The sequence below is a fragment of the Lissotriton helveticus genome, chromosome 3_1 (genome assembly GCF_964261635.1).
Source record: "Lissotriton helveticus chromosome 3_1, aLisHel1.1, whole genome shotgun sequence".
In the NCBI taxonomy this organism is placed as follows: domain Eukaryota; kingdom Metazoa; phylum Chordata; class Amphibia; order Caudata; family Salamandridae; genus Lissotriton; species Lissotriton helveticus.
In genome coordinates, this window is record NC_136061.1 from 372807022 (window position 1) to 372820365 (window position 13344).

The following is a 13344-nucleotide window of genomic DNA, read 5'->3' on the forward strand; positions in this document are numbered from 1 at the left end:
ACGTCACGGGAGCGTCGTTGAGGAGAGGAGCTGCGTCAGGAGCGTGTGGAAGTACTTCCTCTCAGGAACTTCCTAGTTCTGTTATGGTAGGGTTTGTGTGTTATCACCTAAAAGACTTTAGTCAACTCTGAAACACGTCCCTCATAAGCCATACAATAAACCGACACTGTTTTATTAATATCGTAAGTCTAACCTTGCCAGGGACATGACGCGTTTTATTAATTCATCCACAGTACAATGCAGGAAAGTATAAGTCTGATTTTCAAAATAATTTAAACGCGCTCCTTGGACGCGTCAATATTGTGAACGGAGACGTGGGGGTGGGGGGCTGGAGATAGAACAGGACATTTACTTGTTAATCTTGAGCAGAGTTTAAAAAAAATGAATAAATGTCAGCGGAGGGCTATACAAGTGTCAATCACGTGTCCCAACGCTACCCACAGCCCTACTGGCCTTATCAAGTTGCTGGCTTGGAATATAATCATCAGATATTAAATTTGTAGGTAGTTTTAAAAACGTTATAAGTCAACGGTATCTTGGCATCTGGGGTAACAGCGTCACAAAGGGAGTAATGTGCGGTTTCTGGCGTTCACGCAGGAAGGAAACAAAAATCATGTGTATCTATCTTAGTAATATACATAGCTGCAGAGCTCCGTGGGTGACTGGCTGAGGCCAGAAATGTTGCAATGTTTACAGTGCTCAGAGCGTGCCCAGTCACCATGGCACTGGCCGCCGCGGCTCCTGGGTGTCCTGATTTAGAAGGCTGCAGGAAGTTTACTTTCCCAACATCATACTGCAGCGCTGGGTCCTGACAGTTCACACGCAGGTTTGGTGCCCACAGCGCCAAGGAATAACTCGCACCATTGTCGTCCGGGGAACGATTGGTGTTTACACCGAGCCTGCACTTCAGGCCGGCAGCCGTATTTGAAGTTTTTTGTTGTGCCCCATGGGAATACCCCCGAGATGCTTCTATGGTGTCCCTTCTCTGGTGAAATCTCACCCTCAGAGATGTCTTAAGTATTCCACTCTAGTGAAACCCTTCTTAGAGTATTGTGTCTCCGTTAAGTGAGGGTTCATCTGCAGTATTGTGTCACTTAGTAATCAGATGTTGCCTCTTGGTTTACCTGTAAGTTCACTGTAGTTACACACGTTTTACAGCTGTAACTCATAAGAGCTGGACTCTGTTGTCGAGGGACACCTTAAGTGCACCCTCCATGCAAGAGCGACTACTCTTCGTTCTACCCTGGCAGCATAATCCATGGGCAGGTAACAGGCCTTTTTTTTATTTAACTGCATTCACGCAGGCTACTGCAAAGAATACACAACCACATATATCTCTGGATCCTTTGCCTTTATGACTTCTCGGATAGTCACAGAGAGCTTCAGAGCATGTGTGTGGTGGGAGACGGGGGTGGATGGACAGGTTTCACAGGAGCCTGGATGGACAGGTTTCACATGGACACCTTCTGTCACAACTTCAATCAGTGGGCCGAGCGCCTGTTCCTCAGGTCCTCTAACAGTCCCAGCACTTTATAGCTTTCCGATAAATCCCCTCATGAACCAACCTGAGAGTGTTTTCCCCTCCCATATTAGTTCAACCAGCCAGTTAGCCATGAGGCGCAGGAAAGAAGACTCACCAGTGGTGATAATTCAGGTATATGTACCAGGCGCCAGAGCGATCATGAGAATGCAGATTCTGGCCTCAAAGTCGGACTCCTCTATCCTGCCATCTTAATTAACCCTCAAAAGCCTGTCCACATGTGGCAAACTTCGCTAACGTCCCTGTGCTCTCAGTCAACTCTGTAGAAACCACAACTTGACTTAAGCGTAAGGAGTGCCACTGGCTAACGAAGAACACAAATTTTAATATTGAGGCTAATACCCAGTTGGCATATTTAAGTTACCCATAGGTTCATAGTATATGGTTTTCTGTGTACCCAGGGACTGTAAATTAAATGTCACTTGCGGACTGCAGCCCTGATGGTGCCACCACTACAGTGACAAACTGGAGGTAAGTAAACAAATAAATAAATAAAACAAATTTTTTTGTGCTCGCTGCATCGCATTTGGCAATGCAGCGTGCACAATGACATTTGTTTTATTTGTTTACTTACCTCTGTTCGGCTGTATGCCGTAGTTTACTACCCCCCACCCTGCTCCTCCCCCGCCCCACCGCACTCCCACCACTGGCCACTACTGCCTGGTTGGTTTATCATATATGCTATGAGTGAGGTCCCTTTTCTTCCAATGCCGTCGCAAGAAGTGATATGTTCCCAGTCCAGTAGCGGCCGGTGGTGGGAGTGATGCAGTGCGGCGAAGGAGCAGGGTGGAGGGGTGGTAAACTATGGCATGCAGCCGAACAGAGGTAAGTAAACAAATAAATAAATAAAACAAATTTAATTGCGCGCTGCATTGCCAAATGCGATGCAGCACGCCCAACGAAATTCGTTTTTATTTATTTATTTACTTACCTCCGTTGGACCGTATTCCATAGTTTACTACCCCCACCACCCACCCTGCTCCACCCTCGCCCGCACCACAGCACTCCCACCACGAGCCGCTACGGACGTTGTCTGCTTTCCATCTGCAACAACGTGGAGGCTGGGACTGGGCTTTCTCATTTTTGACTCCTGCTGGACCCATAATAAATGCAAAAACATTAGTTGATGGACAGAATGCAGAACAATGTCATACATTCACCCCAGTACAGAGATCTGGTCCTAAATCCATCGTTTTTTTGCTCACCATGCCATTCCAGTTCGCACCAAGCAAATTGCAAATCAGTCGTGACCCTGTGCCTCATGGGAACAGTCCAGCCCAAACTGCCAAGCCAGGTCCTCCCTGGACCGGAAAAAAGCATCCTAGGACCGATTTCGGGTTTCACCCCTCTTCAGCCAGGATAGCTTGAATCCAGTGGCACAGTGAGCCTTGGACCCACTTCTGGGCATACCTGGCGCACTTAGGGCAAGAAAGCAAAAGACACACAATTGATGGACGTAATGCAGAACAGATCTGGGTTAAATCCATCATTCTTTTGCTCACCATGCCACCCCAGTTTAGACCTGCCCATATGCAAATCAGTCTTGACCCTGTGCCTGCATTCTGTCCATCAACTGTTGTTTTTGCATTTGTCACCTTGAGTTGGACGGGTATGCCCAGACGTGGGTCCTGTGCTCCCCATGCCATTGGAATAAAGCTATCCTGGCTGAAGAGGGGGTGAAACCGCGAAACCGGTCACAGGATGCTTGTTTCCAGTCCAGGGAGATAATCAAATCAATCAGTTGAAGGTTGTGTTTCAGAGCATTATTACAGTGGTAGGATGTGGACATTGTATTAGTGGCTAGTGTGAAAACACCAACCTGTGCATGGAATCTAGCATGCTGTGCCATCACTGAGTATGCTACAGAGAGAGCTGGAAAAAACCTGCCATTTTTGCTATAAAAAAACCAATTGTGTTTACGTATAGGGCACGCCACAGGTTTAATGTTTTGGTGCTCAATAGATATTCTCATTTTATTGACCTCCAAAATGGGATTCAAATATGTGACTGCAGAGTACAAACCTCTGCGCAGCTGGTGCTTAACTCACTCAGCTTGCTTAAAGAAGAGCAACAAATGGACATCCCAGCAACACCTCTGACAGCCCCTGTATCTTTTATTTGTTTCATCCCCAGCAGATTCAAGATCTCGAAGATCATTGTGGTGGGGGATCTGTCGGTTGGGAAGACATGTCTAATCAACAGGTACGTACAGGTGGGTAAGAAGAACTGGTGGATATTCAGTTAGGCTCTGCAAAGTCTTCTACGGTCTGCTGCATGTTTTGGGCATGATTCCTGTTTGAAGAAGTGTTCGATGTTTCAGGATATGGCCGATGCCGGGGCTGGGGCTTTCAAAGATACTTAGAAACAAAATAGATCGAGGCCCATCTGTTTTTCCCATTTTCCTGTCAGATGTAACATTTTAACCCCACTGCTTTCTTCAGTTCTGTCTTTGTCCTCAAACTATCATCACTATAGATCAGTTCTAAGCCCTTTTGAATTTTTAGGTCGAAGGCCTAAAAGGCTGCGCTTGCGCAGTCTTAGGCCGGAGATTTAATGACTCTTAGTAGCGCAGAAGGTCCCGCCTCCCTGCCCTGTCTCTCCTTCATTGGCTGGCTTCCTAAACGGAGGCCAGCCATTGGAGGAGAGATCCGTCACTCCGATGTAGCCCCGTCCTTTTCGGATTTGGAGGCGTAAATTTTGCTGTTCTTTAGACAGTGACGTCGTACGTCACTCAGCACAGCAAAACCACGCCCCCAATTCCGAAAAATTTCAAAAGCTTGTGGCCGCCATTTTAAGTCTCCTTAAGATGAGGTAGGCTGCTGTCCTCGTTTCCCGCTGTCTTTTTCCCGCCCCCATCACGCTGTCCGTCTCTGTTTCCGCCCTCCTCCCGCGACTCAAGCTGCCCACGTCACCGCGGCGACGGCCCGCTGCTGAGCCGAGATTGCAACCCGGGCGTTTTGCTGAGGGGTCTTTCTTTGCAGCCAGGATGGGCGCACAGCTGAGGTGAAGTAAAGTAGGCACCACGTGGGTGCTAGCGGGTAAGTAGCGTGCTCTAAAGATGCACGCTTTTAATATGAGCGCATGGTAGAGGAAAAAAAACGAGCCTTAGACTGAAACCTTCATGGCCGAGGCTCGCCTCATCTGTCTCTGATCACGGGCTTGTGGCATCTCTCTTTATGTATGATGTGTGTGTGCCGCTAGCCGTGTCTCCTTTCCCGCCCCCCCCCGTTGTCCGTGTCTCCTTTCTGGCCACCCCCCCCCGCTGTCCGTGTCTCCTTTCCCGCCCCCCCTTGTCTGTGTCTCCTTTCCGCCCCCCCCCGCTGTCCGTGTCTCCTTTGCCGCCCCCCCCCCCCGTTGTCCGTGTCACCTTACCGGCCACCCCGCTGTCCGTGTCTCCTTTCCCGCCCCCCCCTTGTCCGTGTCTCCTTTCCGGCCACCCCCCCCCGCTGTCCGTGTCTCCTTTCCTACCCCCCCAACCCCGTTGTCCGTGTCTCCTTTCTGGCCCCCCCCGCTGTCCGTGTCTCCTTTCCCGCTCCCCCCCGCTGTCCGTGTCTCCTTTCCCGCTCCCCCCCCCGCTGTCAGTGTCTCCTTTCCCGCTCCCCCCCGCTGTCAGTGTCTCCTTTCCCGCCCCCGCTGTCCGTGTCTCCTTGTCAGCCTTGTAAAAGGATTCTCATATTCTGCCACATTGTCAGTAAATGTTTGCACTTATCTGGCTTTTAAAGATGTGAATCTACAAGCTTTCCATGCTTTTTCAAGCATCTAAGATAACCTCGTGAAATAAACGTCAACCGCAGTGAAGTGCCAATTTAATCTTTTCTTTCTTCCGAGGTCAGATATGTACCATTGAGAGGGGTACTATTAACATTGAGTTGTAATTGAATGAGGATGCATACATTTTTAATGGCAATATTATTACATTGTCTGCCATTTAATCCCATCACGCATGCTACCCAGGATCACGTTTATACCAGCAGTGAATGCCACTGAATTTGATTCCATCTGGTCAAAAACACAGTCACCTGTTCTCCTTTTGTAGCTGTGTGCTGGTGGGTTGACCTCTTTATACTTAACCCACTTAACCCGCGGCACTCGCCTTGTCCTGAAGCCTGCCAGCCCCTCGCTGCAGGGTTCGAGCCCTTCCTGACCCGCTGGTCTCCTCATCCTGCCGCACTGTGTCTGGTAGATTGTGCTCTATAACCCTTATTCTGTGCCCGCTTTCACCATATATAGCCTGTTTTTAGTAGTATTTTTGTAGTTTTCTGTTTTGTAGTAGTCTGTGCCCGTTTTTCACTTTATTTAGCCTGCTTAGTAGTACTTTGTAGTTAAGGGCAGCCTTGCCCTCTGCTGTTGTCTGTTCTTTTCCGCCCCTGCTATCTCCGCCCGGTGACCCCACCCCGCTCCCAGCTGCTCGTCCCTCCCCCTACAAGTGCCGGCCGCTCAGGGAGCGCCAGTGAGTCCTCGGACCTCGGTCCCAGGATCTCAGTCCCCTAGGCTGGTCCGCGGCACTCGCCTTGTCCTGAAGCCTGCCAGCCCCTCGCTGCAGGGTTCCAGCCCCCCCCCTGAGCCAGGTGCCCATGCTTTTTTCCCATGTGTGTATGTTGCCTTCGGAATAGAGATGATATAACTAAATGGATTGACCATATGTATGTATAGCAATATGTACAGCTGGAAAACTGCTTCATAAATTGAAATCTCAATTACAGAGTACTAATGGGACATCGTAAAGCCTCACTGGTTGGGATCATTCATGCAAGTTGTGTATATCAGTTCACTCATTTTTTTAACATATTTATTGGTTTCAGAGATAACATAAGAAAACAGCAAGATCTCCCATAGGAAAAATAGATAACACAACATTTGCTGGTGGGATCGTCATCTCAGTCCAACATTAGACCTTCAAATGAGTGTGTTGATGCTCTACTTTTCTCTCATTTGGTAGTCCACCATATCTGATCACCAGGCCTTTTCTCGGACACAATCAGTAGTTCCCCCATACAATTGGCACCTAAGAGTCAGAGACGCCAAACATGCCTTCTCTAGAGAGCCCAGGGTTCCCTTATTGTTTCACTTAAAAATGTGCTGCTACAAGTTTTTTCCTTGATTCTGCAGAGGGTGGTAATGCCAAGGAGTGTGATATGCCTGTGATTCTCAGAAAAGGACAGGACTGGTTTTGCTGTGATGCATCAAAGGGAGTCGTCATTCTGATTCAGGGTGGGCGCTTTCTTTGCCACAGACCTTTTATTCAAAAGTAGAGAGCTGTACCTTTTTGAAAATTGAGAGGAGTTGTAAATTGTTGTGAGCATTCCTGTGATACAAATGATAGGTAAAGGCAGGGTATGTTGGACGATATTGCTGAAAAGTGAGCAGCACTGTGAGTGGCTCTGTCTGTGTGTGTGAGTGGCTCTGTCTGTGTGTGTGAGTGGCTCTGTGTGTGTGTGTGTGTGAGTGGCTCTGTGTGTGTGTGTGTGTGAGTGGCTCTGTGTGTGTGTGTGAGTGGCTCTGTGTGTGTGTGTGAGTGGCTCTGTGTGTGTGTGTGAGTGGCTCTGTGTGTGTGAGTGGCTCTGTGTGTGTGTGTGTGAGTGGCTCTGTGTGTGTGTGTGTGTGTGAGTGGCTCTGTGTGTGTGTGTGTGTGTGAGTGGCTCTGTGTGTGTGTGTGAGTGGCTCTGTGTGTGTGTGTGAATGGCTCTGTGTGTGAGTGGCTCTGTGTGTGAGTGGCTCTGTGTGTGAGTGGCTCTGTGTGTGTGTAGCTCTGTGTGTGTGTGTGTGTGTGAGTGGCTCTGTGTGTGTGTGTGTGAGTGGCTCTCTGTCTGTGTGCGCGGCTCTGTGTCCGCGAATACTCTCTAGAACTCTCTAATGCTCCCCTATTGCCATTGTAAATGACAATACCATTTATTTATGTTAAAAAAAAAATGAAAAAAAATGTCATGAGCAATGCCAATAGCTCTACCTTTCATAATGCCGAGACCATTGCATTGTACATTTTTGTAATGATTTTCCCCCACCTGTTCTCCAGGAGAGCAGTACAATGTATTTACATGAGAAGAAGAATTTATGAGCTATCCCTCCAAAGGCTTCTTGTACAACCCTCTTTTGCAATATAGTTTCCTTCTTGACTGTATTCATACCATTCAGCTCTCTCTTCCCCATCTAATCCACCTACACCACGAGATTTTATAATGTATCTGACATATATCCTCCCCTGGTTTTCTGTATTCACACTTTTATTGTATTTACAGTCTAGATCGTCACAGGGAATGAGCAGCAGTAAGCCGCTCTGTAATGGGCTACCACTCACATCTTTTGTCATTTATATACCGGCTGGGAGAAGGTGTCAAAAGGGAAGGGACTCCAAATATTCTTCAAACAGACCTGAACTTCCACCTGGAGAATAGCAACGACAACAACACCACCACCCTGCTCGACAACTTCGACAACCTCGGACTCAAGCAACTGGTGGACACCCCCACCCACTACGCCGGCCACACGCTCGACCCCATCTTTTTGGCCAGCAGCCACGTTGCCTTCAGCCACTCCACCGGACTACACTGGACCGACCACAGCTGCACCCACTTCACCTGCAAAAAGACCACATCCCACCACCACATGCCACAGATCCCCCGCAGATGCTGGAGCAAAACCACCACAGACCAGCTGACCACATCGCTGAGCCAGAACCCACCTGTCGACACCCCTGACACCAACAACGCAGCAGACAATCTCGCACAGTGGATCACCAACTGCGCCGATGACCTCGCCCCACTGAAGAAACCCCCATGCAAGACCAGCAACAGAAAATCCCCATAGTTCACAGACGCCCTCAAAATCGCAAAGAAATCGTGCCGAACCCTGGAAAAAGCCTGGCGCCACAATCGGACATCAGAAAACATGACAGCCCTCAAGAGCGCCACCCGCGAATACCACCAGATTATCCGCACCACCAAAAGGACATCGTTCAAAGAGCGGCTGGACAACAGCTCCCACAACAGCAAGGAACTATTCAGCATCGTCAAAGAACTCTCCAACCCCAGCGACAGCAACAACGACATCACACCATCGCAAGACCTCTGCAACTCCCTCGCCACATTCTTCCACCGCAAGATTGCAGATATACACGACAGCTTCGGACCCCAGACCCCGCTCCCAGCCACCAAACCAACGACCCCCACCACCACCCTCAACGCATGGACCCCCATCAGCACTGAAGACACCACCCACGTCATGAACCCCATCCACTCTGGCTCCCCCTCCGACCCATGCCCTCATCACATCTTCAACAAAGCCGACACCAACATCGCACCCCACACCTGGAACGTCATTAACAGCTCCTTCACGTCAGCCACCTTCCCTGGAAGCTGGAAACACGCAGAAATCAATGCTCTTCTGAAGAATACAACAGCAGACCCCAAAGACCTCAAGAACTTCCGCCCCATCTCTTTGCTCCCCTTCCAGGCCAAAGTCATCGAGAAGACCGTCAACAAACAGCTGATTGCATTCCTCGAAGAAAACAACTCGCTCGACCCATCCCAGTCCGGATTTCGAGCCAACCACAGCACCGAGACCGCCCTCATCGCAGCCACCGATGACATTAGGATCCTGATGGATAACGGAGAGACAGCCGCTCTCATCCTCCTGGACCTCTCGGCAGCCTTCGACACCGTCTGCCACCGCACCCTATTAACCCGCCTCTACAACACTGGGATCCAAGGAAAGGCCCTGGACTGGATCACATCGTTCCTCTCCGACAGAACCCAGAGAGTCCGCCTCCCTCCCTTCCGCTCCGAGGCCACCAAGATCATCTGCGACGTACCCCAGGGCTCCTCACTCAGCCCAACTCTCTTCAATATCTACCTGAGCCCCCTCGCCACCATCGCCCGCAAACACTACATCAACATCATCTCCTACGCCGACGACACCCAACTCATACTCTCCCTCACCAAAGACCCTCTCACCGCCAAAGCCAACTTCCAGGACGAAATGAAAGAGGTCGCAGAATGGATGAGGCACAGCCGTCTGAAGCTCAACTCGGACAAGACGGAGGTCCTCATCCTCGGACAATCCCCTTCCGCCTGGGACGACTCCTGGTGGCCCGAGTCGCTAGGCACCGCACCTACACCCACTGACCACGCACGCAACCTGGGATTCATCCTTGACTCCTCTCTCACGATGACCAAGCAAGTCAACACAGTCTCGTCCTCGTGCTTCAACACCCTGTGCATGCTCCGAAAGATCTTCTGGTGGATCCCCACCGAAACCAGAAAGATGGTCACCCAGGCCCTCGTCACCAGCCGACTGGACTACGGGAACGCCCTATATGCAGGAACCACAGCCAAACTTCAGAAACGCCTTCAGCGCATACAGAACGCCTCCGCACGACTCATCCTCGACATCCACAGCCACATATCCGACCACCTGAGAAACCTGCACTGGCTCCCAGTCAGCAAGAGGATCACGTTCAGGCTGCTCACCCACGCACACAAAGCGCTCCACAACATGGGCCCCGAATACCTCAACAACCGCATCTCGTTCCACACCTCCACCCGCCAGCTCCGCTCCTCCAGCCTCGCCCTCGCCACCGTCCCACGGATTCGCAGAACCACCACGGGAGGAAGATCGTTCTCCTACCTAGCAGCGAAGACATGGAACTCCCTCCCCGCACACCTACGACTGACCCAGGACCATCTCACCTTCAGGAAACACCTCAAGACCTGGCTATTCGAGCAGTAGCAGCACCCCACCTCCCTTCTTTTCCCTCAGCGCCTTGAGACCCTCACGGGTGAGTAGCGCGCTCTTTCCAATAATTATTCTGTGGGTACTTTTACACGTAAGGCCTACCTGACCAGAATAATATGCTTGGCAATCCTGTATTTGATTGCATTTTTAAAATAGGACAGAACTCAACTGTAATGTTTAAATGTGTCTAGACATATTTAAACATTGGCAGTTTAATAGATTAATTGTAAAATATTTTGAGGAGGGGCCCCAATGATTTATTTTTTTCCACAGTAGGAGGGGCAGCATAAAAAAGTTTAAAGACCTCTGGTCTAGACCCTTCTGGAGATGTGGTCTCCAGAAGGGCGCAGTGTATTCTAGACGTGACCTCCATAACTGGGCACAATGATTCTGCTGTGCCTTTCAGAACTTGAAACAGTATTCCAGATTCGGTAGATCCCTAAACTGACACAAAACTACAGATTTTGCCTCTTTAACTGGACACCATACTCCAGATTAAGCATCCAGAACTGGGCACAAAACTCCAGATGTGGTCTCCAGAGATGGGCATGACTGCAGTTGTGGCCTTGCAAGTCGTACACAGTTTTAACACAACTTCGATAACATAAAGTTTGTAAAACCGGACACCTCCAAGATCCCACTTGTGTGCGATTATCTTCTTCTCCACCCATCTTGAAGTCATACCCAGGTCTTTAATGCCCCACATTTATAGCTTTGTACCTGACTGAATTGAGTTTGGCATTGGCAGGTGATTTGATAGACCTGCTGAGCTCCAAAGAATAATCTGACCAGTTTATGGTGACCGGACTACACTGTGAGTCCTTTATTTGACCTATTAAGGAGAATTACCTCACCGTCATTGGTTGGAACAACATTGGACAATACATTCTGCATCAGTGCATTACAGTGTAATTATCTCCTGAATGGGCAGAGTTACTCTGTACCTGGAGCTTGGATGAAGTATCTCTTGCCTCGGCCAAATTGTCTGTATTCCTCCTATCTGGGCCGGACTTTTTTCTATACCTCCTGCCTCGTTCAAATATCCTGTAAGCCTATTTCCTATTCCTGGTAAAAGTTTCTACTTTAGCTCATGATAAGTCCTTGATTCTGGAATCCATCCTCCTGATTGAGGACTCCTGTAAACCTTTTGCATGGTCTACATTTTGTTTTATACAGTATGCCTAGTTTAGGTTTCATCTGCACTGCCCACTTGATCAGAACCTCTAATACACTTTATCTAGTTGCTGTTGCTACTTAACTAGATAGTTCATCTGGTTTCCTCTATGTCTCCTCCCAGACTTTACCATTGGTTCATGGCTGAATGTAAATCTTCACATAACGACCCTTATAAAGATGCCTAGCTTTCAATTGGTTGCCTCAACAAAGATATGACACTTTCGCCCAGTGGCAAACCGTAGAACTGTGTTGCAGGTTACAGTCATTCATTGTTTGATTCTTCAAATGCACATTTTCTGACGAAATTGTGTGTCTTTTATGGTATGGTAGTGCAACCACACTGTGTTATACATTCACCAACACTTTTAGGACCTTTAGGGTTCATTTGTCAAATCCTCAGCTCAGTCCTGGGTAGCTGTGGCACTGAGAAGCAAGGCTTACACAGAGGAACAAGTTTCTCAATCTATAAAAATAGGTTGTAATTTTTTTAATAGGGATTTAGACACTAGAATAAAAAAAGATCCACTGAAGGGTTTTGGACATATAGATAGGAAAGAAACTTTTTAAGGAAAACGTAGGTGTCACTTTGGTTAATTAGAAGTACTTGGGACGACCAACTCCTGCTAGGAGCAAGTATGGGGGGACCAGCAAGGTCCTCAAGAACAGTTAACCTTTACAGAAGAAGGTGTCCGCCAAACGTTCCTGGCACTCTATCCTCATTATAATGGATTCCTGTGGACTGCATATGCAAGGGATGAAGGATGCTGAAGATGCTGTGAATACGACGTGGTCGATGGGGGTTTTACTGCAGGGATTCCTTAGTCCACAAAGAGGGTGAGGGGGTAATAGTTGCAAGGTTGACGTTCCCACAAAGTCATCTCTGGTCTGGCCGGTCTGGTAGCTACTGGGCTACCACTCATCTGTTGTCAAGGTCACAGGTCAATCCTTCCTGAGTCAATAACTCGCCTTCTGAGGGTCCCGGAAACTCTCCCACAGCACTCCCGGATTTAGGAAACTCGGGCAATGGTGTAGCAAATGGGGGGGGGGCAGACCACCCCTGCGGCACGAGTTTTGGGGGCAGCGATACCCCCTTCTCCGTGCTCTTACCAGCGGCTGCCGTGGAACAGCAAAGCAGGTATCACCAGTACCATCCCCCCCCGCTCATACCCGCGGGTGGCAAAAGCAGTGACCTCTGGTGCAATTCTGTGTGTCGAGTCTTGGTCCTCATGCTCCATGGCGGCAGTGGTAGTGAGTTGAAGACTTTGGGCTACCAACTTGCCCCAGCAATCTTCTTTAGCTGTTGTGTCCCTGTGCTGCGAACAGGAGGCCGGTCACCTGGCCTTTAGAGTTCTCTTAGCTGGAGTGGGCTCTGGAGACAACTTCTCCTTGAGCAAGACAAGGCAGGCCCAGACCCTGTCATCGCTAGTCACCAAGTGCAGTCCCCGTTGGTGCAGCCTCTCTTTGCGGGTCCGTCGGTGCAGCAGGGCAGTCCTTTTTCCGAGTTGGTCAAGATCGGAGTCCTGGATGCATTGGGTACACTATTAATCTTCATAAAATGCCCAAAGTTTAGGACACAGTTGGGAGCCAATGGGCTACCATGTTCCCTTCCTCCTGATGACCTCTTCCTAGGACATGTGGTATCTGGCTATGCCAGAATGCACCATTCTGCCCACTCTCAAGATGGCAAGACCCCTCTCTTGACACTCAGAGCTTTCAGGCCCGCCCCAGAGGTGTGGCTCCCAAGAGGCACATGCCCCTGGTAAAAATGTTTTGACAACTAGCTTCACCTCTCCTGTCCCCAGTGCCAGCCTGTCTGCCTAAACAATAGAGTGGCCCTCCCAAGTGTTAACTATTTGCCCTTCAAAGTCGGCTTTTCCTTTGAAGCTCCCCTTTTGGAC

The 13344-nt window shown here is 49.3% G+C and overlaps 1 protein-coding gene across 2 annotated transcripts in view; it reads left to right on the plus strand.

Moving 5' to 3' along the window:
- The window catches only part of RAB34 (RAB34, member RAS oncogene family), a 93543-nt gene that overhangs the window by 47990 nt on the left and 32209 nt on the right, over window positions 1-13344 (plus strand). The window contains exon 4 of one of the 2 annotated variants that reach the window (XM_078680106.1): window positions 3674-3742. In XM_078680106.1, coding sequence (XP_078536232.1) covers window positions 3674-3742 — 69 coding nt within the window. The remainder of the gene's footprint in view (window positions 1-3673; window positions 3743-13344) is intronic. The other variant, XM_078680105.1, reaches the window with a different exon arrangement.